The sequence below is a fragment of the Euprymna scolopes genome, chromosome 29 (assembly GCF_053919585.1).
Source record: "Euprymna scolopes isolate OS-2025 chromosome 29, ASM5391958v1, whole genome shotgun sequence".
Taxonomy (NCBI): domain Eukaryota; kingdom Metazoa; phylum Mollusca; class Cephalopoda; order Sepiida; family Sepiolidae; genus Euprymna; species Euprymna scolopes.
Genome location: NC_136510.1, coordinates 74,061,473 through 74,089,407, shown reverse-complemented (window position 1 = coordinate 74,089,407; position 27,935 = coordinate 74,061,473). Strand labels below are relative to the sequence as shown.

The following is a 27,935-nucleotide window of genomic DNA, read 5'->3' as shown; positions in this document are numbered from 1 at the left end:
TTTGCAAAGGTTCCAATCTAATATGCCCCAAAAGGTTTGTAATTGGGTTCATATTCAAGGACTGACTTGCCCATGGAAGTTTATTAATCCCATTTTGGCTCAATCAATGTTGTGTCGCCTTAACAGAGTGACAAGGAGCTCCGTCTTCCATAAATAACTTGATTTGTTTTACGTGGACCTTTTCAAGAGTGAAACAGCTAAAAATGGTTCATAACAAAAGGATCAATTAAGGGCTAAATTTCTTATAAATGTTAAGTTAATTTAGGAGCTGAATTGATTGCATTTTGAGTAAATTTACAGAGCTTTTCTTTTTGAATTTAGTATGAAATATGGAGGGTATTATAGTTTGGAAGGTGCATTCAATGTATTCAAATTCCTCGTCTAGCTGCTCATTGCTACATATTCTTAGAGCTTTGAGGTAAAATCTGATTACAATTCCTGTTTTTACTCTGTGTGTGGGAGTTTTTTCTTTATGGATTCTGAAATGACTGGGCTAAAATTCCACACAAATTTACTTGATGTGTCTTGGAGTGCTCTTAAATAGGTTTTGTATTAGAATGTCTCTGATAAGTATTGAAAATCAATAATCAAAAAAAATCTGATTAGAGAAAGAACAGTCTGTTTTAACTAAAATTAAAACCCTTATACAACCTAATATCACAAATGCATTTGAGAGGTTTTATCACTAGACAAGCAGAAGGGCCTTGCATATAAAATAGTAGATTCTTTGCTAAGACAAAGATATGTCTTAAATGTATCTGCTTAGAATATAATTGAACCAGGATACTTTTGCATTTTAAACTTTAATTTTTAAAACAATTTTATAAAATCAATTTTTAAAATATTTTTTTAAAATCAACAGTATGTTCTCTACAGTGCAAGTCACTGCAGGGAAGCATGTGAGATTTTTCCCGGTGGTACTTTGCAGGTAATCAATTGATTTGATTGAATAAAATGGGCAATTTCAACGATTTCAATGACAATAAAAGTAATGGAAGTGTGGAACATTTGTTAATCCTTTTTCAATCGTAGGCAACTTTGGGTCTCTCTGTTAGTATATATATATATATATTTCAAACCCAGATACTATACGGAAGAATAATCATTATTACTTCAAAGTTTAATGTAAATAAACACATAACCTATCAACCAACAACCACACACAAACAATGAAGATAAAAGTTAAGTTTACCTGTGGAAGTAAATTAACTTGAAGCTGATTATCAGCTGGCAATTGTTTATTTTGCTGGGGGACAACATTTTGCTTTTGAAGATTTGATTGCGCTGCTAAATTTTGCTGGGCCAACACAACTTTCTGGTGCGGAGCAATGACATTTGGATCATGAACAACATTCGGAAGACCTTGTACTACCCCTTGTACACCTTGGTTTGCATTAATCGCTGCTGGTTGCAATTTATTCAAGATGTTTCCTTGTAAACCACCTTGCACTCCTACACTTTCTTTGGCTTTGTCACCAACCTTACAATAGAAAATACAAAAAAAATTTTTTTTTTAAACATCCAATTATTAAAAAAAATAAATAAAAAAAAAAATCCAATTTTTCATCAAAAACAAAAATCATTCAAGTTGTCCAACACAAGTGCAGATTCCATGAGGTTAATGTACAACATTTTTTAAGGAGGGGGTGGGTGGTCAGGTTTACAACCTGGACTTACACGTAAAGTTCAATTGCCAATCTGGATATATATAAGGTTAGAGTTTGGCTTAACAAAGAGTATTTGTATTTACAAATAATTTGGGACCACTTGAAAGTTAATTTCACAAAATTAAAAAAAAAAAGTTAAAAAAACAAAAAAAATAAATAAAGAACAATTTTTTTTTCTCTGGTTGTATGGCTTGAATGCAGACCTCACTATATAAATATAAAATAGTCTTTTGGGAGATGGAAAGCACTTGGACTTATGATGGAAGTTTAATTGACAACAGCTTTTTATTTTTTATTTTTTTTATTTATTTAGAAAATCTGACAGAGATAAGACAGAAACGATTCTCAATAAAAAATAAAAAAACAAACCTAATGACCTCATTGAAAGAAAGAAGCATCTGTATCATTTAAAAGGTTAGTTTGTTGTTTTTGTTTTATGGCATTTCAAACTGCTGAATTCAGTAATTTGGGAAATTTTTTTATGCTTCAAGTTCTTTACATCTCCAAATATTTATTTATGGTTCTTGGTTTAATTGTTTTTGACTTTGCAGAACATGATTGAGTTTTGCAAAGGGAAAGGAAAAAAGCAATCACAAATTTTTAGTCAGGAGGCCGATTTCTTCAGACAGCCTGATCTGGTAGCACCAGTAGACTGGTCTGTATTTAGATTTAAAATTTAGTGTATTACATAGATAATAGTAAGGAAAATATGAAATAATTGCAGCAATTCTGGTGGCTGTGGTAGTAGATATTAGCATGAGAGTGAAAATCTTCTGTAAATTGATTGCATCTTGAAATCCAGCTTACCCGGAAAAAATGTATGAAATTTTGAAAGGAAGCAAAGTGAATGCATATTTTCTGGAAACACACATAAGGAATGGGTCTAAATAGCTGGCAGAATGCATTAATAAATGATGGTATTGGTTTGGAAGCTATCATAGTTAATAGAAAAGGGGAAAAATTGACTATTATACATAACTTTATAGAAATAGGGGGCTGGTGAAATGATTAATGACATGGACTGAAAATCTGGGTATGCCAAGTTCAAGTCCAGTTTGCTCCGCAGAAACACTTTCATTAAACACGTCTGTAACCTCCTAAGAGGAGGTAAATGAAATAACTTCATATAAATAGGAATTAAAAAAAAAAATTGAGTAAAAATAGTTATGAAGTTGAGAGGTAGGAGCTTGAGGTTCTTGCATTCCTCAATTGTCCCGGGCAATATCGGCAATAACTATACACCTGCTAATAAAATTTCAAAAAACATCTTAATTGTGCACTTACCAATTTTTCCTTGTGTTCTTCTTCCCTGTGTTTTTTCAATTCCTTCAAAAGTTCTCGTTGTTCTTCAAGAATCTTTTTCTGCTCTTGTTGCTGTTCTTCCAATTTATGCAACAATTCCTCCTGTTTCTTCTCGCCCTCCTCTTGCTTCTTCAATTTGGTTTTATCTCCTTCTTGGTCAGCTTTCACCTTTTCACCATCCTTAGAATCCACCTTGGCATTCTGGTCATTAGCATGATGATCACTGCCTTGCACCTTCACTACGGCCACTGGCTCTTCGTCCTTCTTCCCGTTCTCAACTTTCTTCTTTGCCTCTGCGGCTTTTAATTTCTCATTGCTTTGGTCAACTTCCTGTGGTGGTTAGATAAAAAATAAAAAGATTTTATGATATTTATGAAAGGAGGTATTATTGTTGTTGCAAAAACTATTCACATGTATATAAATATAAAATATGCACAGCCTTGTGGATAAATGCTTTAATCAATTAAAAAGATTACTCTCAAGTGAATCCTTGGTGAAGTTAGTAAAGGAAAAATAAGAATTAATTGCTTCAAGCAGAGGAAACGCCGGAGCACGCTTTCTTCAATTGCAATGATCTCTGGCGATATTGGGCAGATGCCAATGAGGTGATGACTTGTATTGATCCCGAACATCCTCGCTCCCTTAATGCATCCTATGTCATCCAGAGTGCTGAGCAACCATCTGACAAAGAGAGACGAATGGGGTTTCTAGTGATCCTGACCGTAGTAAGAATGGTGATGTGGACGTCGCAACTGAATGAGAAGTGTGAGGTTGAATCTTTTGCTGATCAGGATCTGATCGCGTTTTTCAAGCACCAACTGAAGGTCAACATCAGATGTGATAGGAAAAGATTAAATCCCGCAACCTGTGACACAAGATGGATCAAAATAGCGAACTTGTGTGCACGAAGAGGTGCCGAGCTGGAGTACATGTTCCTAGCTTAAGAATAGCGTGCATGGTTCCAGGTCCTGTCAGACCTCAGACCCCTTTGTCTAGTTTAGGTTCTCAGCTAGTTGATTGAATGTCAACTCCACCCCTCATGATAGGATAACTTCAAGATCCTCACGCCCCAGTTTTTCTTTTTCAACCAGCTTGGAGTGACATCATACATCTGCCAACTCCGCCACACTATTTTTTCTTTTTTCCTGTCTAGAATTCAACCCCATTTAGAGATTGACATGTTTATTTTCGGTCCCACACTAGCTGGAAGACAGTAGGCAGGCTACCATCTAGAAAGTGTTGGGAAAGCCTTATTAACACCATTTTTTATTTTTTTTAACTTTTTCCTCCTCACCCCAATGAAATTTTAGGTTTTTAATAAAAACTTATACATTTCTATTTTTACAGATTATATATATATATTTGTAACATTTGATTTGGGAATCTTAAGTAGGAAAACCTCTGGTGTGAATGTGGTATTATGGAACTGAGAACTCTAGCTAGGATTAGTGTAGTCAATAAAGGTACAATGACAAAGATGACCATAGACTCCATTTTTTGATTGGCCTCGTGCTTAATTTAGTTATTTTAACATTTTTCTTGTCAAAATCAAATATATAAATCAAAGTGTAGTATCTGTTCTGACATACTTCATCTCTTCTGTCGTCTACTTGTAAATTAGAAATACTTCTAGACCGAGGCATGAAATGGGTCCTTAGATTTTTACACATTAAAAACTAGTCACTAAGTCTAATCCTGCCTCTGTGGCAATAGAGAGTGCCACTTAGAACTGATTGTTAACCAACACCTTCATCTGTTTGGCTTCCAGTCTCAAATGATTTTCTAATTTTTGCACTTTTTGAGTTAACAGGACAATTAATATGCCATCTTTGACCTTTGGCTATAATCATAAGATAGTAGCTGTTTTTAATTCACATCCTATTCTATTCCAATGAAATCTTTGTATATATGTACATTTATGAACAAGAAAATTCCATCAAATTGGGGGATACCTTAAATAGGATGGTCTCTAGTGTGAATGTGATATTATGGTGACCGAGATGATTCTGTATTATAATAGAGCAAGGATGATGAACAGTACCCATTTTTTCCCCTACACTTTTGATGGCTTTGTGTCTAATTTGTTTTAAATGTAAATTTTCATTTTCTGCAAATAAATAATTCAAAATGTAGTATCTGTTCTGATATTACACTTCAATTATTCTGTTTGTGAAGGAGATTGAGGCAATTTATATTTTTGTCCCAATCCAGAATTCCCCTCCTTTTTGAGGAGCTGGATTTTCTCCACATTAAAAACCGACCTTGTGTGTAATTGCCCTTGTGAGGACGCAAGCAAATAAGATCTATAACAATAAAAATCATATGAAGGAAGCCGGAAACGAGAATGATCAGAACATTCTCAATATAATGATAATGTTGATGAAAATAGTCAGAAATGTGTCAATTATGTAAAAAGTTGAAGACACTGAATATTTGGAAGTGAATGAAAATCTGGAGTGTTGATGAAACAAACATATTTAAAGTGATGATTGTAGCGATTTAATGAGATGGTTGAATGAAGATCTGAAACATTTACAAAAGAAATTTTATCAGCCAATGGACGAAAGAAATTGAACAATTAGAGAAGAGGATAGCAAATTACCGAAAAAAAAAAAGAAAAAAAAGGAAATCGAAGGATGGTAAATGTAGTGGAGTCGGAAAGGGTGAAAGTAGGAACATGATGACTTGGTGAGAATAAGAACATTTATATCAAGCAAGGGTTAGTGGTACAGAAAAGGTTAGTAAGTCTAGGGGGAGTTGTCTCTGTATGACATCTGGGATAGCTCTCATTGAGCAGTCTAAACTTGCTTATTATATGGCTAATGGATAAGTCCATCTTAGCGGTTATAAGGGTGTGTATGTCCCCACAACACCCCCCCCTGCTTTTTTGTTAATATTTCTTCCTTTTTGGATCGATGATAAGAGATTCAGTAACCTTTCTCTTCCTTGTCAATCGGCGTTGTTCTAGGTTTGCTTAGGGAGGCTCGATATCGAACATATCATATAACATATCGCTAGTTTCTTCCTCGACTTGAGATGTGTCTTTGTCATTGTCACGATGACGTCTAATTTGATTTAGGTGTCTCTTGTGAGTGGTGGTAGGTTGAGTTTCCAATTCTTTCTTCAATTGTTTCCTCTTCCCAAAACGATGTATTGTTTCCATATGCTTTAAAGAAAACTTTCTCTCCTGAGTTAAACTTTTTTTGTGGGAACGGTAGTGGTCCTACCTGAATTTGCTTGTTTTGACAGTAGTTTTTCGAATACTGGTCATATTTTTCGCACAAACATGGTCTCTGCAGGAGAAGTTGCTTCAGGGGTATTCGGGTTCGGTGTGATCCTGTAAACCTGTAAGAATGTTGTAAGGCCTTATCTGAAGGTGATCTAGAAGCTTTTTTTAATGCTCTTTTCAAAGTGTCTACAAAACGTTCTGCCTGTCCATTAGATCGTGGATGATACAGAGGTATAGTGATGTGTTCTATTTGAAAACTGTCGCAGAATTCTTTAAAATCAGTTGATGTGAACTGTGTCCCGTTGTCGCTGACTAAGCAATCGACAATGCCAAATCGGGCAAAAGTTCATGGAGGAAAAAGATAGTGACCCCTGTGGTGGGTGTCTTGCACCTGAGTACTTTTGACCATTTTGAATAGCTATCTACTACAATCAAGTAGTAGACATCCTTCACTGGTCCTACGAAATCCACATGTATTCTCGACCAAGGTTGGTCTGTCTTTGGCCATGGTTTGTAGATGATTGCTGGTGCTTTAGCTGCTAGAGAACAACCCTTGCGAGAATCCACCAAATTTGAGATGTCTAAATCCATATTTGGCCAACATACATAACTCCGCATAAGGCTTTTCATCCCATTCTTTCCTGGATGACCTGTGTGTATTTGTTTCTGTAAAGTCTTGGGTATAACCACCCTTTCACTATATAATAGTACATTGTCACACAAGGAGAAAATGTCTGCTATCTGTTGATGTTTTTCCATGATCTTCTGTTTTGTGGAGCAAATGAATTCGTCTTCTTGGGCTTCCCATTTTATTTCCTGTAGAGTAACGGGTAGTTCTTTAATCATGTTAAGCATCAGATTCTTTATCTCGCTGTCATTTTTTAAAGAAGTGATCAGTGTCTTCTAGTGGTTCGCTTTGACTTGGAATTAACCTCGACAATCCGTCAGCATGACAATTTTTTGTGAGGGGAGGTATTCTAACTTAAAATTATAGTTAAGTAAGATCGTACCCAATCTCAACAATCTGTTTGCTGTATACACAGGTAGTCCTTTCTTTGATCCAAAGATAGTTAGGAGCGGTTTATGGTCAGTTTGCAAACTGAAAAATCTTCTATACAAATAACGATGGGACTTTGTTACTGCGAATATTATTGCGAGGGCTTCCTTCTTGATCTGCGAGTAATGTTTTTCCGAAGGTAATAAAGTGCGTAACGCATGTGTCACTGGTTTCTTGCTTCCATCCGGCATTCTGTGTAGTATGCAAGCGCCTATGTCATGAGAGCTTGTGTCGCTAGCAACTATGATATCTAATTCTGGATTGTAATGGATAAGAGATAGGTTGGATGTCAGTGCAGTTTTAATTTTGTTGAATATCTCCTGGCATTCAGATGTCCATTCCCAAGTACTGTCTTTATCCAAAAGTGGGGCTCGAAGATTATGCATGTTGGGAATAAATGACTGGTAATAGTTGGCCAGTCCTAGAAAGCTTTGTAGTTCAGTGATGTTCCCGAGAGTTGGCATGTTCTTTATTGCAGTTGTCCTGTCAGGATCTGGTCTCCTTCCCTCTTTGTCAATTATGTATCCTAGATATTTAATTTCTTCTAGGAAAAATTTGCACTTTTCTTCCTTGACTTTGAAACCGAAATCTTGTATCCGTGAAAATAATTTTTGTATGTGCTCTCTATGTTGTTCCTTGGATTTGCTGATGATAATTATATCGTCCAAGTATGCAGTTGCAAAATTGAGTCCGTCTAGCATAATATACATTATTTCTTGAAAAAAAAAAAAAAAAAAAAAAATTGTGACTTTGACCCCAAACGCTAGTCTCTCAAATTTGTATAAACCTCTGTGGGTGTTTACGCAAAGTAGTTTTGAGCTATTTTCCCCAACCAGAATATGAAGATAAGCCTCACTGAAAATGACCTTAGAGAAGATCTTACCTCCATTCAGTTTCGCGAAAATGTCCTCGGAACTAGGCAGTGAGTAATGATAGTCTTTCAAGACAGCGTTTAGCCCAGTAGAAAAATCAGCACAAATGCAGATTTCTTTCGATTTCTTTGACGTACACGGCAGGAGCTGCCCATTGTCTAAATTCCACTTTTGATAAGATGCTGGTCTTGACTAGTCTGTATCCCCACAACAGTAAATTAATTCTTAAAAAATTATGAAAAGAAAAATATCTTACAACTAAGTCATCTGGTGGTTTTGGAATTGGAGGTTCATGTCTGTGGGCATCTTTTTCTAAAAAAAAAAAAAAAAATAAATAAATACATAAAAAAATATTACAAACAAAAACTAAAATAGTTAAAAACTGAAGAATGTATATATATAAATAGTAGCGTTTGTGTCTATGTGTACAACTCTCCTACAACCCACATTACTGGACCAATCATGACCAAACCTGGCATGCTGATGGTCCTCTACCTAGGGGTGGTGCATGCCATTTTCAAAGGTAAAGGTCAAGGTCATAGTTATGTATATATACTCTCCTACAGGCCACACCACCAGACCGATCATGACCAAACCTGACATGATGGTCTCCGACCTATGGATGGTGTACACTATTGGTCAAGGTTGGGATTTTTCTGTACAATTGGATATTCGCTTCTATACCCGAGCATATAGTGAAGTCTCATGCAAAGTGTGGGTATCTTTACTAGTAAAAAATAAATGAGAACTTTTTGGTTGAAAAACAAACAGACTATTACTAAATGTGGACTCATTGAAGTTGAGAAGGTACTCCAAATCTAATTAGCCAGCTCAAACAAGTTACGAGAAAATTAAAAAAAAAGGTCATAAACAACTTATGTTGACAAAAATCAAATTTTGCTTCCTAGCCAATTTTCATTTGTTATTGTTGTTTCATATTATTAGCAATGTAATAACATACTTCACTGCAATTTATTTAAAAACTTAGTCTGGCCACAATAATTCATATTATGAAACATTTTTAATTAATCACCAAAAAATTAAATTCAGCAAGGGAAATAATTCATGTTTGTAAGTGAAATTCAAATTATTTTTTTTTTGCTTTCGGTCTAAGTTTAACAATGGGCAAACAAATAAAAAAATAAAAACTGACTTCACTGCACCCCAGATAACTGTTGGTAGGTATTGCTAATAAAAAAACAAAAAACGATTGTAGTTATAGCATAATATTATCAGATGATATCAATGCTATTAACATATGTTGATGCTGCTGTTAGACTGAAAAAAAAAAATCTATTTATTCAATATGAATTATGATTTGAGCATCAAAGATAAATTTAATATTTCTATAATCTGAATATTTTTTTATCAAAGCAATTTTAAAATTACAGATGTCTAATAATCTAACAAATAATATCATTAGGATCCTGAATTTTTTTAGATGGAGATTATTTGTATTATTTGGATTCTTCAGATTTTTGTTCTAATTTTGAATGTTATTTTCACAACGTTTCAATTGATGTAACCTCTGATCTTCTTTAGGTGTATCTTGTCAAACCCAAGAATCTTTCTGTTGCTATGAGTCCTTGCATAAAGACCTATGACACAGTGGATGGAGTACTTAATAAAAATCAGTCATAAAATTTACTCTTCTGGTGGTTGAAGCGTCAATATTCAGTGCAGACAATACCCAAAATACAATTGTGAATCACTTAGGACTTCTACCAAGTCATGGCTGATGAAACAACAGCATGCTACCACTGTGGATTAAATAAACAGTTCCATCCAAAATTCTGTGCAGAATAAAGAGTTCAACATAGATTAAAAGCAACAGACTCATTACAAAACACTGATGCACTTTTTTAAAATTTATTTGCTGACTATCATCCTCAACTTTATAGTTGTTGTTTCACAACATTTCAGCTAACTATTCTTCTGGCCTTCGTCAGCTTGTTAACCGTGATATATATATAAAAGCCAAGTACGTCCAAGGATGGAATACTGCTGCCATATCTGGGCAGGAGCTGCTAAAAATAGCCTATCCTGCCTTGACAGAATACAAAATAGACTTCGTGGCTTAGTGGGGAATGTCCTTTTCTCTTCCCTGCAACCTCTCTCCCACAGAAGAGACGTTGCGAGCCTGTCTTGTTTTACCGTTATTTCCATGGCAAGTGCTCATCTGAGCTTCAATCTCTGGTCCCCCCCCCCTCGCCAATCTTTTACGAAAAACACCCGTCTAGCTGAAGCCACTGTCAAAAATTTTCCCCACTCTCTATCTGTGCCTAAATCAAAACGTAGATTCCATGAACACAGCTTCTTTCTTAGAACAGCACGCCAGTGGAACTCTGTTCCGTCTGCCTGTTTCCCACCTGACTACAACGTGGATGTCTTCAAGTCCAACGTAAACAAGTTCCTGATGGGCTGCCCCCTTAAGTAGACGCTTTATGAAATTTCAGCACTAACGTACAACGTACTGTACATGCAGTAACCCTTATCCATGAGTGGCTTCCGGGTCTTGATAAGTGGTGACCTCCTTGTAAAAAAAAAAAAAAAAAGGAATGCTGAATCTTTTAACTGTATTGAAGGCCAAAGGAATACAATATACAAATTACTCAAACGAATTCCAATAATTAAATAAACTGCAAGTACATCAGTATATTAACATTAAATTCGTTACTAAATGTGCTGTTAATTCTAACAATGTTGAGGATTTCTCTACATTGCTTGAACAATGGCCATATGTGTGAAAACACTGGTTTTTATCAGACATTATATAAGGAAAAAAGAAAAAAAGCAACAATATATAAAGTTGTATACTAATGCATATAAGTTTAATCGTTCATTCAGAGATTACATCAATTAAGGGTGCAAGGTATATATGCTCTTTATACCTAGGTATTTTGAGGCTTAATATTTCTCATCAGAAATGAGAGAAGGTACTTTCTCTAATTCTTTTTGGATGCCCTCCATATATATATATATATATATATATTAGAATTCCAATCCCAGGATGGGTAAAATTCTTCTAACAAAACAGTTTTGCACTAATTTTATGTCCTCTTACAAAGATTAACATCAATATATAATAATATTGATCTTCATGTCTAGAAACCTTATTCCAATTTTAATTAAATCCATTAAATGATTTTGATTCTAGAAAATGTCAAAAATTTAAAATTTAAGCTTAAGAAATTGAAATTCATGAAATCTAAATTAGTGTCTAATGACTATGAATGAAATTTAATGCAAATTTGAAATATTTGAATTTTCAAATGGGAGATTGTGTCCATATAATACTATTAATCCCTTTCAAGAAAGTGATATTTGGAGAATATTAATTGATGTCTAATACATATTGTCAAAATTTCAATGACATATTTAAATTTTCCTGCTGGGATTCCATCTCTTTTTTACCCTCTTTGCTTAAAACTAAATTAAATATAGCCCACGTTTGGACACCTTGTATTCTAAAATTTATAATGACCGATTAATGAGTTTAGAAATAAATCCTGTACATACAGATATATAAACATACCTAACTTTACAAAGATTATATATATATATATATATATTTCAGAGGAAACATAATTTAATTTAAATACCAAAAAAACAAAAAAAAAACGGGCAGGTGAAATTATTAAAATTTCCTTAAGGCCTTATCGTCTGACCCTCTAAGAGGAAACGTCAGAATGATAAATTAAAAACTAAGAAACGAATGAGGAAAGAAGGGAATTTGGTTTCAGTTGGAAGTTTTTTTTTTTTGTTTTTTTTTTCCTCACTAGCCTGTGTAAACAAAAGATTTTGAAACATCAGTTGGAGATATTTATTGATTTAAAACCACCTGAACAGTGAGATTTTTTTTTTTTTTTTTTTCTCACTGGTCTTCCAACTGAAACCAAATTCCCTTCTTTCCTCATTCGTTTCTTAGTTTTTAATTTATCATTCTAACGTTTCCTCTTAGAGGGTCAGACGATAAGGCCTTAAGGAAATTTTAATAATTTCACCTGCCCGTTTTTTTTTGTTTTTTTGGTATTTAAATTAAATTATGTTTCCTCTGAAATTTCTCCTTCCATTTTGCTGTACCAAGAATTTACTTATATATATATCAATTTGAAAGAGTATACACACACAGCCTGATAGATGGCACACATATCTCAAGAGATGGAATCTGAATAAAAAAGTAATAATACCTTTAAGTTTTTCGTGACCCTCTTTCAGATGACTATCTCCTTCATGATTTGCTACATTATCAACTACATTGTCGACAACTGGAGGCTGCTTGGCTGCAACAACAAAATACATCAATAAACACATGCAAATGTAAGCATCAGGTTAATATGAAAATAAGGAATATATTGTAACTCTTACAACCACTGAGCAACTTATTTTATTACAAGGACTGAAATATTAAAGAAAGTCTTTTAGATTACAATCTCCCCAACCCCCACCCTAAAAAAAAAAGTTTAGGTAATTATAATAAGTGTAAACTCATGAACTTGGGGGTGAAAAAAAATATGTATATCTATAATATAAAGCAATGTGTGTGTGTGTGTGTGTGTGTGTGTATCTGGTCACGAATAGGCTATATGGTTAACTATTTTAAAAAACTGATTAAATATAATGATAGAAGATGTATCGAGACACAAGAATGGGTATGTTTGATCTGGCAGAACAGTGGTTCATTAAAATTGTGGGGTCTGCATTCACGCCTGGTCCACAAAGTATGGAAATAAAAAATTAAAAAAAAAAAACGTTTACAAGTGTTTTTGATATAGATGTACATAAGAATACTTTGATAAGCATGTTTTAACTTAAATAGGGATGATATAATAAAATTGTGAGGTCTGCGTTCGCACCTGGCCTCCATAGAATGGAAATAGGCACAAACTTTTCATATCTATCTGTGTAAGTATACTTTGATAATTATGTTTCTGTTTGAAGAAATATGGTATAATAAAATTATGAGGTGTTCGTTCACACCTGACCTCCATAGAATGGAAATATGTCACAAAGTTTAACAAGGTTTTTTAATATAGATCCACAGAATATTGTGATAAGTGTTTCAGTGTGAACAGGTATGGTATAATAAATTATGGGGTTTATCTATTTTATTTTTACTTTCATCATATTTTACTTTGGTTTTGATACCCCCCAAATTCAACCCCAATTTACAACCCTTCCTTTTCATAACCTATCATACTTTCATAAATCAGAGTCCATTTTCTGTAGGCTGTTTTTGAACTCCGTCAATGACGGGTATTTTTGCTAGTAATATATATATATATATTATGAAGAACTCTGTATAATTACATATAATAACTTCCCTTTAATCTGTCTCAACGACTAAGGGAAAATGTCTACACTAATTTTTCTTAGCCATAATATTTTCAGAAAAAAAAAAGAAAAAAGAAAAAGATAAAAGAAAAAAAGAAAAGAAAAAAAGAAAAGAAAAAAAAAAAGGAACCAAAAGGAAAGAAAAAAGAAAAAAAAAAAGCAAACTAAAATATATTTGTGTCAATAACACAACAGAGTAGAGGAAAACCTAAAAAAAAAAAAAAAAGGGTTAGTCCGAATCAAATATGGTTATGAACTGCCATCTGGGTCTTACCTTGTGCTACTCTGATGGACAAATCGGTCACATGTCACTCGGTCGGACACCGCTGCTTCATGCCACTCAGTCAGACACTGCGGTTTTGTGCCATTCGGATAGACATTGTAGCTTTGTGTCACACAGACATTTTGGCTTGTACACTATAATGACATCTCCATTTTTCAAATTAGGAGCTACCAACAAGTAAATAAGTAACTAGAGAGTCGTGCGACAGTCTTCCATTGAAAGAGGAAAAGGAAAAGCAAATACCTGCAATGATATCCTGAACAGCTTCTTTGGCCGCAATGTTATCCTTAAGTCTTTTCTCTTCCTGATGTTCAGCATGATGGCTTTTATCCTGGAAGTTTAGGGTTGTGTATGTACTGATCAGCAGAACAAGAATGCCCATGACCAACACCAACTGAAACCGACAACAAAATTTTGAGATGAGAATTAATTTGAATTGTTTACAACTACTCTTCTCATTTGAATGTTATGCTCGGCTTTTGGTTGATGTAACCTCCGACTATCTTCAGGTAGGTCTTTTAGAATTTGTACAGAATTTCAAACAGAATTCCGAATTTAATCTATGAAAGTTGTTCGTTCTCATTCTGTCAGCCATTTTCTGTGAGGTTCCATGATGCGATGGATAAAAGCAATAATCTTTCAAAGTGACAGTCTTCTAGAGGAATAAGGCTCAATCGTCAATATGGGAGATACAAAGAATACAAATATGAATTAGTTAAGACTTCTACCTGGTCATGGCTGATGGAACAAGAACAAGCTATCCCATGGATAAAATAAAGATTTCCATTTGAAATTTCATACAAATTCTTAATTTTGGCAAGAAGCCCCTGAAAGTTGGAGGTTACATCAGCTGAAACGTTGTGAGAGTAGCATCCAAATATCCCAAATAATCAAAATAATTCTCATTAAAATCTTTTTTATCAAATGTGTCTGATATCCCCTTCTCCCCCAGTTTTAGAGCTTACAGGATTTGCGGACAAAGGATGGTTGCATATCTGTATAGATTGCCCCCTCTGGGATGAGGAGAACTGGGGTTACAAAATGTGTGCTGAGCAGAATCCAGGTTAACTTTCAAATTTATTGAAAAATGTGCTTTTGGAATTTAAATATATTATATTGATATTGTCAGTAGGATGGTGAACAATATTATGAGAGGCTTAGAAAAAAAATACACAAAATTTAAGATGTGGCAATTACGTATGATACTCCATTTTAAGACATATCGCAGGTACTAAATTACAACAGTTAAACAGATTTGTCCCTATTAATTTGCCTCGCCTCACACTAGAGCAGAGTTAAGCACAGGATTGGTTTTTAATGTGAAGTAAATCCAGCTCCTCAAAAAGGGACACGCTGGATTAGGAGAAAAATTAAAATTACCTCAGTCTAAAGAATTTCTTTTCCACTAAGAACAGAAAAGTGGAAGTGTAGTATCAGAATGGATACTATACTTTGCTTATAAAACCGAGTGTCAGTGAAGAGAATACATTCATATGGATTTGTGCTTGGATTGCAGACTATTGTTTGGATTCCTTTATGAACAAAAACGTATAAATAAATGGATAAACGGTAGTTGAGGGTGAGCTGAGTCTTCGTTTTGTAAGCCATTACAACAAAATATAGGGTAGAGTGCTACTTCTTTTCCTGGATTGCCCCACTACCCTTTATTGTCACCTTATAATGCAAGGAGACATTCAGTATCATGTTTCAGAGATGTGAGTGACCAATGGAAAAAAAAAAAAAATGAAATCACAATGAATTCCCCAACATGGGGGCCATGTTCCCCACCAATTTCCCAAATTGATGCTCCCCGGCACACTTTTTTTTTTTTTTATATAGTACATTTTCACCCCAAACGAAGCACATTGCAACTTTGATGTAGGGGGCTACTATTAGGGACACAGGCTACAGGGGTACTAGGTGGGGAGTTGGGCAGCAAGAGGTCGGTTCACGTTACACTTGAATTTCTGCATGTCAGTACAGTTGGGGAAGCAGGAACCTGGCAGGGAGTTTCAAAGTCTAGCGGTTTTGCGGAAGAAACTACTGGAGTAGAAGGCTCTCTTACATCTAGGGTTCTCTACTGTGAAGGGGTGGGATTGTATTGCTTGTTGGGTTTGTCGGGGGTATTTACGTAGAGAGAGTACAAGTGCTTGCAGTTCGTCAGAACATACACCGTTAAAGTACTTGTAGAACAGGCAGAGGGATGCTACATTGCGTCGATGGGACAGAGGCTGAAGCTTGGATAATAGTTCAGGACCTATTAGGTTGGCAACTCTCTTTTGAACCTTGTCTAGGAGTGAGAGACTAGTAGCAGATGCACCGGCCCAAATATGACAACAATATTCCATACATGGGTGAATGGTGGCCTTATAGAGGTACAGGATACTTTCAGGGGTCAGTAGCTTTCTAGCATGGTAGAGAGAGCCTATCTTCTTCGCAGTGGTCCTAGCAATGCTCTCAATGTAATTGTTCCAACTCATGTTTCCTGTGAACGTTAGGCCGAGGAGTTTAAAAGATGTGCTTTCAGATAAAGAGTCTTTGGCCATTGCTATTGGTGGTAGAGAAGGTTTCTTGTAGTTATTGAAGGAAACCAGTTTAATCTTGGCAGCATTGAATGTGACCATCCATTTTTGACCCCATTCCACTACGGATTGGAGGTCATTCTCTAGTGTTTCTGCCATTTCTTTAGATATGTGTTCATTTGTTTTCCTGTTGTGTCTGTTATAGAGCGTGGTGTCATCAGCATATATACCCATCTCACAGACAATTCTGTTAGGGAGGTCATTTATGAATATTAGGAATAATAGAGGTCCAAGGATAGACCCCTGAGGCACTCCCGCATTTATATCATATTATTTAGATGTACGGCCATCGAGGACAACCTGGATTTTTCTCTTATCTAAGAAGGATTTAATTATGTTAAGTATTCTTCGGCGGAGCACTTTTTTAATAGCACAGCCGGGATGAGATCAGGTCCACATGCTTTTGCAGTGTCAAGATTTTTTATAATGGCATGCACCTGAGAAGGAGTAATTTTCAGATTGTCAAGTGTGGCGTCTGTCTACAAAGGAAAGTCTGGGAGAGGGTGATTAGCAGGGTCTAGTGTGGAGTTGGAGGCAAGCCAACTGGCAAGCATGTTAGCCTTCTCGGTTGCTGAGCAAACAACTTCATGATTGTTAGATAGTGGGGGAATTGTTAATTGCCCATTATTTACTACACTGTTGTAGATTTTCCAGAAGTCACGGGTTCCTAATTTCTGAGCTTCGATGTGTTTTTGGGTGGTTTCAGTAAATTCTCTCTTAGCTGTCGCTATTTCTTTCTTACAGTTACTTCTGGCTTCTATATACTTCTGCCTGTTTGAACTGGATTTATGTTGGTTAAATCTGTGGTACGCGTGCTGCCTTTGCGCGATGGCAGCTGAACATGTGGAAGTAAACAATTGGGGAGAGTGGGGCTTGCTATAAAATTTTCGCGTGGGGACATGTGCTTCAATTGCTGTTTTGAACCATTCAGTGGTCTAATTTACGCACTTTTCAGCAGGAAGTGAAAAGATATTTCGCCATGGGGCGTCTCTAATGAGATCCCTGATGGCTTCCCAGTCACCCTTTTTATAATATCTTGTTGTTTTGAGCAATGACTCTTCCATTTTGGCTCTAGAGTTTAAGGTGATTTTAACTATTATCACTACATGATCAGCATTCCTAAGTGGGCTGTGGGCGTTCGTAACACAATCATCAGGAACTGTGGTCAGAAACAGATCTACAAGTGATTCATGTTGCTCTTACTGATCACGGAAACGGGTTGGAAACGTAACCGTCTGTGATAGGGAATGAGATATAGAGAAGCTATGTGTTGTGGTACCAGCTGCATCTGTGTAATTAGAAAATCCAAGCCAGTTACTGTGGTGGACATTGAAGTCACCAAATACATGAACTTGTGCGCTAGTGTCGAGTGAAAGTGCTGTATCTATGCTGTCAGAGACATTGTTTATTAGGGTACAGTCCTGGGTCGAGGGAGAGCGGTAGAGAAAATAAAAGTAATTAATATTATGTTGCATGTTAAGTCTAAAGCACATAAAGGCTTAATCGTCTGATTCTAGTTTTCTTTCTCTAGTCATGGGGAGGGTGTTTCGAATATATGCCAAATATGATATTTGATGTAAAATGATTCCCAATTTCCAAGCCATTTTAGCTTTTTAATGCAGTTAACTCCCAAATCGTTTGCTATGGGAGATAAATTCTATATCTTTTTTTTTTAAAGAAAAAGTTTAGTTAGGAAATACAAATCATCCTACCACTAATCTTAGATTCGAATTGTACCTCCCCCTCAAAAAACTCCTTTCCTTAACTATCACTAACCTTGTCTGAATGCAACTTCAGCTCTTACAAAAATCTTTAACCATACAATTAAGTTTAAATGACTCCCCTCCTAAACTTCATTATTAACCCTAAGTTTGCATAGCAAAACCCCAAACAAAAAACGTTGTTTTATCACATGTAATTGCCTAAAAAAATAGACAGCCCCCCCCCCCTGCAGGATTTATTTTCCATTAAAGAAAAAAAAAAAAGAAATAAAAAAGAAAAAAAAAGAAAAGTTATTAACCCTGGAATGGCCTGGAATTGAGGGATTACATTACATTAAATTCATGTGTAAAAGTGATCTCACTTTAGATCTTAAAATTGTTTTTTCTTCTTTCTGCCAAGTTTTTCAGAGTGTTCCACATAATTGTTTATTTCTGGTTAGGTCTTTATTTATCCCTCTTTTTCTCAAGTTCATCCTTATAACTGTCTTCCATCTATTCTTTAGCGTTCACCTTCCAACTGGCCTTACTATCTCCACTGTTCCTCATCTACGGACCCAAGCACTTTCATCCATTCTTTCAACATGACTAAATCAACAAAGTCTCCTGTTCACCACACAGAATTGAATGCCTGTCTCCTGATCAATTTACAAACACTAGCCGTTATGTCAATTAAATGTATAAATAAAATTTTTAAAAAATCTAAAATTGAAAGTAGATTTAAAGAAAAAAAAAACATGGCATCAGCATTTTCTCTGACAATTTTATAATCAAATTATAACAATAACGATACACTAATGAGTGATACTACCTTGGCTAAAGTTTTTCCTTCAGATGTCACAGACATGACCTTGAGAAAAAAAAGGGCTGGCATTATGTAACAGATTAATGTTCCCATTGTGGCACCATTCAGTCCAAGAATAAATTCCACTGAAAAATGAAAAACGAATTCCAATGAGTTAAACATATTTAAAAGAAATAATAACAAAAAGACAAAAACGATACAGCCAAATAAAGGTTAAATCAAGCATCATATCACATTAGTATCTAGGAGTATTAATTGATGGAAAACAAAATTATTCTTCAGATTTCATTGTTTTTTATGTCTCCTTGCAGATGTCCTCTTTTAACTATCTTCTCAAACCCTTGACAAAAAAAAACTATAAAAATTTAGAGTATGAAGTATGAGGCAAAGAAAAATCAAACCGAGGAAAAGAAAGAGAAAGAGGAATAAAAATTAACCAAATGGTAAAAAAAAAAAATAAGATGTCATCAAAAATCAAACTTGGTGAAAATGTACTATTCAGGATTTTTCAGATATTGAGATAAGGATTGCTAATTTGCATCTGAATTATTTGGACTGCTATTCTCATATTGGATGTTATTCTCACAACTTTTCGGCTGATGTAAACTCCAAATTTGATATACCAATTTCCTAGCTCAACAAGATACACCTGAATTAGGTTAGAGGTTACATTGGCTGAAAGATTGTGTGAATAATATTCAAAATGAGAACAGTAGCCTAAATAATCAAAATTCACATTAGTTATATAATAATACGCTAAGGCAATTTAATGTTTGTACATTGTACTACCACCTGCTACCCCTATTTTAAAAATTAAGAATGAGAAAATGAGACAGAGAGAGAGAGAGAAAATGAGACAGAGAAAATGAGACAGAAAATGAGAGAGAGAGAAAATGAGAGAGAGAGAAAATGAGAGAGAAAGAAAATGAAACAGAGAGAGAGAGAAAATGAAACAGAGAGAGAGAGAAAATGAAACAGAGAGAGAGAGAAAATGAAACAGAGAGAGAGAGAGAGAGAGAAAATGATAGAGAGAGAGAGAGAGAAAATGATAGAGAGAGAGAGAGAGAAAATGATAGAGAGAGAGAGAGAGAAAATGATACAGAGAGAGAGAGAAAATGATACAGAGAGAGAGAGAGAGAGAAAATAATACAGAGAGAGAGAGAGAGAGAGAGAGAGAGAGAGAGAAAATGATACAGAGAGAGAGAGAAAATGATACAGAGAGAGAGAGAAAATGATACAGAGAGAAAATGATACAGAGAGAAAATGAGAGAGAGAGAAAATGAGAGAGAGAGAGAAAATGAGAGAGAGAGAAAATGAGAGAGAGAGAAAATGAGAGAGAGAGAGAGAAAATGAGAGAGAGAGAGAGAAAATGAGAGAGAGAGAGAGAAAATGAGACAGAGAGAGAGAGAGAGAAAATGAGAGAGAGAGAGAGAAAATGAGAGAGAGAGAGAGAAAATGAGAGAGAGAGAGAGAGAGAGAGAGAGAGAAAATGAGAGAGAGAGAGAGAGAAAATGAGACTCAGAGAGAGAGAGAGAGAGAAAATGAGACTCAGAGAGAGAGAGAGAGAGAAAATGAGACTCAGAGAGAAAGAGAAAATGAGACTCAGAGAGAGAGAGAGAGAGAGAGAGAGAAAATGAGACTCAGAGAGAGAGAGAGAGAGAGAGAAAATGAGACTCAGAGAGAGAGAGAGAGAGAGAAAATGAGACAGAGAGAGAGAGAGAGAAAATGAGACTCAGAGAGAGAGAGAGAGAAAATGAAACTCAGAGAGAGAGAGAGAGAGAGAGAAAATGAAACTCAGAGAGAGAGAGAGAGAGAGAGAGAGAAAATGAAACTCAGAGAGAGAGAGAGAGAGAGAGAAAATGAAACTCAGAGAGAGAGAGAGAGAGAGAGAGAAAATGAAACTCAGAGAGAGAGAGAGAGAGAGAGAAAATGAGAGAGAAAATGAGACAGAGAGAGAGAAAATGAGAGAGAAAAAAAATAGAGAATATCATTCATCATTATCAGTTTGTCTAGTATATTGTCTGAATTATCAACCTAAGATCCATGATGTAATAACAGAGAGAAAAAGAGAGAGAAAAAATTGGAGATGAAGAGAATGTGAAAGAAAGAGAAAGAGAACAAGAGAGAAAAAAAAAAGTTGATCATAAATCTGATGAAGCAACGGTGCTATACATTCTTACCATTTGGCACATTCATTCCAATTACCATAGAAATAACAACAATTGCAACAGTAATAAGTTTGAAGTGTAATTCTGGGATTTGATGACTCATCTCAAAACCATCACTTGTCTTTGGTCTCTGCAAATCAACAAAATGAAAAACACTAATAAAAACCAAATTAATCAACTGATTATCTATACTCCTATAATTTTTTTTTGTGTGCATTTATATTCATATTAAAACCCCTTTTTTTCTATTTATTTAAAAAGAAAATACAACTTTGTTATATATGGGTTGTGAAATTGCATCCATCTGCAAAACATCTAGCAAATTTGCATATTCTTTTAAACATTCATTTTAATTAATTCTCTAATAATTTTTTGGTTTTCTTATGGGATGATTATCTTTAGTTAGCTATTACGTGTAATTATATTCATGCAGATATTCTACATGATTTATACTTGCGTAATATTTGCATAAAAAGGTTATAGTAACCACAAACTTTGTTCTATATATATTTATGTATGCGTATATATATTTGTTTAAAAAATTTTACCTACCAAACTCCTGTCAGATTTTGGTTTACAGACATAAAACTTGATATATAGGGTATTCGAACCCATGCAAAACTTTATGTTTGGGTTTTAGCTGGGGAAAATTGGTGCAAAAGTGTGAAAATTTTAACAAAAATGAATTTGCCAGGTGACAGTTGAACAACGGCATTATGAATATGCACGCGTAATGTAATAGCTATTGATTCAGGTTTTAATTTTTAGCTTTGCAGCAAACATGTCTTAGGCATTAACGTCAAGGGAAAAAGTAGCCTTAACCTAAACGTTTTGGTTTCGATTCTTGGTGGTGGTGTACAAATCATTTTTTTTTTTTTTTTTTAACTTTTTTAAATCATTACTATATATGGAGTCCAATATAATAAATACAAAATCTGCATTAATCAAAATATCATATTTAAGCGTATTTTATGACCGAGCAATGCTGGGTGGCTTGCTAATTATGTTATATATCTATATTTACCTGGCAATGGTTTTAATCAGATCATCTAAGTTGAGCCATGTTAGAACTTAGTTGAAATAATTGGGCTTACTCCGGTGGAGGAGATACCTAGACCAATAAAATATCAGTAAACAACTAATTTTTAAGAAATTTTATCTATCTTTTTTTTTCTATATTAAATATTATATGAAGGACGTTCCAAAAGTAATAACTACTATTTTTTTTTTATTTCACCCAAATGGATCAGAGTGGATTACAAATTTCATTGTTATGATGCCTGAACTTATGCATTCATGATCTGAAAGTTTGATCTCTCTACTGCAGATATTGACAGTATGAAACTAAGAAAGCAACCCCTGTCATGGACGTGTATCAGAAGCAGAGATGTGTCATTGAATTTGTGACAAAAGTGCACTGAGAATGATGATGACTAGGTAGAAAAATAAATTCTGGAGCACAAAAGGTCATTCATTTTAATGGTATTATTCCCGTCTTTGCAGCTTTTCAACTTTTCGAGTTAGAAAAAAAAAAAAAAAAAATAGAAGGCTTTACTTTTGGAATGACCCTCATAGAATTTCAAAATGGTCACATTTGATGCCAATAACTGATACATTTTTTTGGAAATTTTTAGTCTGCTTCAATTGATTTCATAATTTCCTATTTTAATTTCAACAAACCTGACTCACAAAAATGACATACATCAAGTTGGAATAATTTTTCTTCGCATGAAAAACAAATACTAACACTAACTTACATCAGGACTTATTTTTCATAGCTAAGTTCATCATTGTTTCATTTTTTAATTATATACTTACGTCTTTTTTACAAACTAATTACAGGATGTTCCCTAGAACTTGCTCTTGCTACTTTTATGGCATTTTGATTGGCTGGCTATTTTGGAATATTCGATTATAATTTCCAAACACGAAACAGAAAGCAATTGAAAATAAAACATGGCATCACCTATTCTTCTATTTAATAAAACCCCTTCATTTACAAAAATAATTTCTTTTAAATACAATAATTACTTTTTTACGATGCAAATTTGGAAATTTTATTACCTCTTTTATATATACAGTATCGGCCATAATATAAGGAACGGAAAAAAAAATTACAATTATTCATGTATATTTCAAAAATTAGAGCATGGATTTTTCTGAAATACTCAGAATAAACAAATAGAACCAATGTGTATAAACTAGTACCAAAAAAAAAAAAAAAAAAAAAAAAAAAAAAATTACGATTCAATATTGAGAAATATTTTAGTTTTAAATTATATCTGTGGATTTATCCTGACCAAAAGTTAAGGAACGAAATAGAAACTTTGTTTTTTTTAATGCAAAGGTTTTAAAAAATAAATTCATTCAATATTTAGTGAACATCCCTTTATTCTTTATGACCTCACTGCATCTTCGACCACAAGACTGGATTAGTTTCTTGCAAAATTCAGGATTTATCTTTTCCCACTCTTCCTTCAATAAATCCCACAAATGATTTTGATTTTGGGGATTCCTCGTCTGTGCTCTTTCTCCAATCATTTTCCGAACATTTTCTATCGGATTCAGATCCGGACTCTGCGCTGGCCAGTCCATTACTCTTATTTCTTCTTCCTCGAGGTAACTTATCACTTTTTTAGTTTTATGGCAAGGGGCGTTATTTTGCATAAAAATGCTTGGCTGATTAGGTGAAAGGCGTAAGCTCTCAATGACATATTGTTGAAGGAGCTGCTTATAAGTCTCCGCATTAACCCTACCATAGATTCGAACTAGAGGGCCAACTCCTTCCAAGGATATCATACCCCACACCATTACACTTCCCCCTCCGAATTTAAGTGTCTTTTTAACACATTTGGAGGATAATCGTTCACCTGCTTTACGCCGTACATGCTTCTTTCCATCAGATCCAAACAAATTGAACTTGGATTCATCGCTGAAATGAACCTTAGCCCATTGTTCATCAGTCCAGACGACATGCTCATGGGCAAACTTCAAACGGCTATTTTTGTTCTTCTTGGAGATCAAGGGTTTAGATACTGGCACCCTGGCATGCAATCCGGCAGCTGCTAACCGTTGAGAAACAGTTTTTCTAGATATATTTTTCCCAGTCTGTTCATTAAAATCACGAGAAATTGATGTTGTGGATTTGAATCGGTCACTAAGAGCCTGCCTTACCATAATCCTATCTTCTCTTTGAGACGTTTTAGGGGGTCTGCCGGTTTTAGGGGATGCTTCTAATGTATTTTTATTCTTATATCGAGCTATCACACGATGAACAACACTTTTTGATCTTCAAACGATATTAGAAATTGTTGAAATTGATTTCTTTTCTTTGTAATTGTCTAAAATTAATTTTTTTTCTTGGAGAGACAGAGTTTTGTGAGTCGGTGACGCCATTTTTCTTTGTTGTGCTTATCAGCAGTTCCAAGATTAAAAACTAGCTATTTTTATGTAAAGTTTAGTCTCTTAAAAATAAATTTTCTATTTCGTTCCTTAACTTTTGGCCAGGATAAATCCACAGATATAATTTTAAACTAAAATATTTCTCAATATTGAATCATAATTTCTTTTTTTTTTTGGTACTAGTTCATACACATTGGTTCTATTTGTTTATTCTGAGTATTTCAGAAAAATCCATGCACTAATTTTTTAAATATACATGAATAATTGTAAATTTTTTTTCCGTTCCTTATATTATGGCTGATACTGCATATTTTGTATTTGCGGCTCCTACTGCTTAAATCCATTCATTATTATCATATTTAAAAGGTTAACCCACACACCCCATCACAACTGTTTAACAAAGCTAATTTGATTTTGATGGTATGTGATCTCACGTTGGGAGGTGGGAGGGGGGAAAGCATTAATTGTTTTTATTTTCTTCATCATTCTACTTGAAATTGAGATATGGCAAAGGGGAAACCCATTTGCCTTACCATAACTAGGCCACATGAAAGATACTTGTTTTGAAAGATGTCCTCTAGCACCCGTGTTCCATTATTTACATCATACAAGTCTATAGAGTTTTTGATTTTTATCATCCAAAGTGATTGACCCTCAGCCACCACTTTCCATCACATATTTGGGAGTGTATATTGATGATATTAGTTTGGATTCGATGAGTATAATGATGACTGCAGCCTTCTGTCTCATGAGACAATAGCGTTCTGCACCAAGGCTGCTGTGGATATAAAGTCAAAACTGCAACTGTCTTTCAAGATGCAAACCTGGGCGGGTGATATTGAGACCTAGGTTTGCCAAGTTACCAGAGTCCCCTTCTTGGCGTTGCAGACAAAGTCTGATGGAAAGGCAAGCCAATATAATTGAAGCTAGCGCAGCTGCAGGAGTTGTTGGAGAAGTGTTGCAATGCTTTGCCATCTGCCTATCAGGACTCCCAAGCCGGATTTTTTGTAAGAGTTTACTCCCTTAACCTTTGCCAAGGCATCCACAAGGTAGTGGAATTATTTGCCAAGGCATCCACAAGGCAGTGGAATTATTTGCCAAGGCATCCACAAGGCAGTGGAATTATTTGCCAAGGCATCCACAAGGCAGTGGAATTATTTGCCAAGGCATCCACAAGGCAGTGGAATTATTTGCCAAGGCATCCACAAGGCAGTGGAATTATTTGCCAAGGCATCCACAAGGCAGTGGAATTATTTGCCAAGGCATCCACAAGGCAGTGGAATTATTTGCCAAGGCATCCACAAGGCAGTGGAATTATTTGCCCATAGCTGATGAAAATTTGGAAATATTTCCAATTTTGACAAAAATGATAGAGATCCTCATCATAGTTAAGAGAGTATGAGGTTTTAGCTATAGGCTTGGTGTGGATTATATGTGATGATATATGTGATATATATCAGATGACTGGTCAGATCTGGCCTCTCCAACTAATTGTCCAGTAAGAGCCCAAGTGGAGTGTTGCAGTTAATGACCTTTCAGTTTCATAGTTATTAGCTGCTCAGTCACCAGTATCCCATTCTAAAATGTCATAGTTTGCTACTTATGTTGATGGTGGTGGTGGTGGTGATCAGCTATCTCTCTGCAAAGGTACAGTTTGCATATTCTTTTACCCCACCTAACAGAGTGTCAGAATGAGAGACGATGAGAAAAATACATTTAGAGAGATGGAAATGGGAGACTTGTTCAGTTAATTAGAAATTACAATTAATTAGAACAATTAAGATAAATTTTTCCCCAATATAACTATCTCAGAACTAAAGTATATTTTCGCATGTATTTTGTGTGTATATATAGGGCAAAATTCACGTTGACACACCGGTTCCCATTAGATCTCCAAAATTAAGCAACGTTGAGTCTAGTCAGTACTAAAATGGGTGACCATTTGGAAATGCATCTTATCTCGGTATTGTTTCCAGTTATCTAACACTTCTCCTTGCCATTGGACTAATGCGGTGCCGATTCAGGAGAGGTGTGGTTGGGGATTGCGCTACTCTTGATTATAAATTTTATGGCATAATCAAAATCTTTATTATAATTAATCTTTAAAAAAATCAACACTTAACAATGTTTATTTATATGTGCAATGATGATTTTTAGAGCTTGATAATATTTAAAACTAGTGGCGGGGGGTAGGGGGTTGGGGTGGGGGTGCTTAGCCCAGTTGTAAAATACGCTTAAATGATATTTTAATTTGTCCAGATTTCGAATATATATTTCAAAAGTAAATAAAACAAAGTATTCGGGTGTCATCAGCTAGAATCGCAAATGAAAGCAAAACTAGCATTCAAAGCTGGTGACGTTACCACTTTACAAACGTGTTGCGCATACGAGCTGATTTAAAATAAACTAGAATGAATGTACAAAATGTATGATTTTTTTCTACTTTGACCCCTTCTTAACCCCATAAAAACTATTTAAACCAGCTGAGAGAGAGAGAGAGAGAGAGAGAGAGAGTAAGACAGCAAGCGGGAGATAGAGAGAAAGAGAGATAAAGAAAGAAAGCAAGGAGGAGAGATAAAGAGAGAGAGAGGGAAAGCAAGCGGGAGAGAGAGAGAGAGAAAGCAAGCGGGAGAGAGAGAGAGAGAAAGCAAGCGGGAGAGAGAGAGAACAAGCAAGCAAGAGGGAGATAGAGAGAAAGAAAGAAAGCAAGGGGGAGAGATAGAGAGAGAGAGAGAGAAAGCAAGCGGGATACAGAGAGAGAGAGAGAAAGACAGAGAAAGCAAGCGGGAGACAGAGAGAGAGAAAAAGAGAGAGAAAAAGCAAGCGAGAGACAGAGAGAGAGAGAGAGAGAGAGAGAGAAAGCAAGGGGGAGACAGAGAGAGAGAGAGAGAGAGAGAGAGAGAGAGAGAGAAAGCGAGACAGAGACAGAGAGAGAGAGAGAAAGCAAGCGGGAGAGAGAGAGAGAGAGAGAGAGAGAGAGAGAGAGAGAGAGAGAGAGAGAGAGAGAGAAAGCAAGCGGGAGACAGAGAGAGAGAGAGAAAGCAAGCGGGAGACAGAGAGAGAGAGAGAAAGCAAGCGGGAGACAGAGAGAGAGAGAGAAAGCAAGCGGGAGACAGAGAGAGAGAGAGAGAGAGAGAGAAAGCAAGCGGGAGACAGAGAGAGAGAGAAAGCAAGCAGGAGAGAGAGAGAGAGAAAGCAAGCGGGAGACAGAGAGAGAGAGAGAGAGAGAGAAAGCAAGCGGGAGACAGAGAGAGAGAGAGAGAGAGAGAAAGCAAGCGGGAGACAGAGAGAGAGAGAGAGAGAGAGAGAGAGAAAGCAAGCGGGAGAGAGAGAGAGAGAAAGCAAGCGGGAGAAAGAGAGAGAGAGAGAAAGCAAGCGGGAGAGAGAGAGAGAGAGAGAAAGCAAGCGGGAGAGAGAGAGAAAGAGAGAGAGAGAAAGCAAGCGGGAGAGAGAGAGAGAGAGAAAGCAAGCGGGAGAGAGAGAGAGAGAGAAAGCAAGCGGGAGAGAGAGAGAGAG

General features: G+C 35.5%; 1 protein-coding gene across 4 annotated transcripts in view; it reads right to left on the bottom strand.

Annotated features, from left to right (window-relative positions):
• LOC145252720 (uncharacterized) overlaps positions 1-27,935 on the bottom strand; it is a 141,473-nt gene that overhangs the window by 5,720 nt on the left and 107,818 nt on the right. For all 4 annotated transcript variants that reach the window (XM_080112560.1, XM_080112562.1, XM_080112559.1 and 1 more), the window contains 7 exons: positions 21,030-21,147; positions 18,856-18,974; positions 13,988-14,138; positions 12,318-12,410; positions 8,384-8,439; positions 2,952-3,299; positions 1,193-1,480 (listed from right to left, as the gene is read on the bottom strand). In XM_080112560.1, coding sequence (XP_079968686.1) covers positions 1,193-1,480; positions 2,952-3,299; positions 8,384-8,439; positions 12,318-12,410; positions 13,988-14,138; positions 18,856-18,974; positions 21,030-21,147 — 1,173 coding nt within the window. The remainder of the gene's footprint in view (positions 1-1,192; positions 1,481-2,951; positions 3,300-8,383; positions 8,440-12,317; positions 12,411-13,987; positions 14,139-18,855; positions 18,975-21,029; positions 21,148-27,935) is intronic.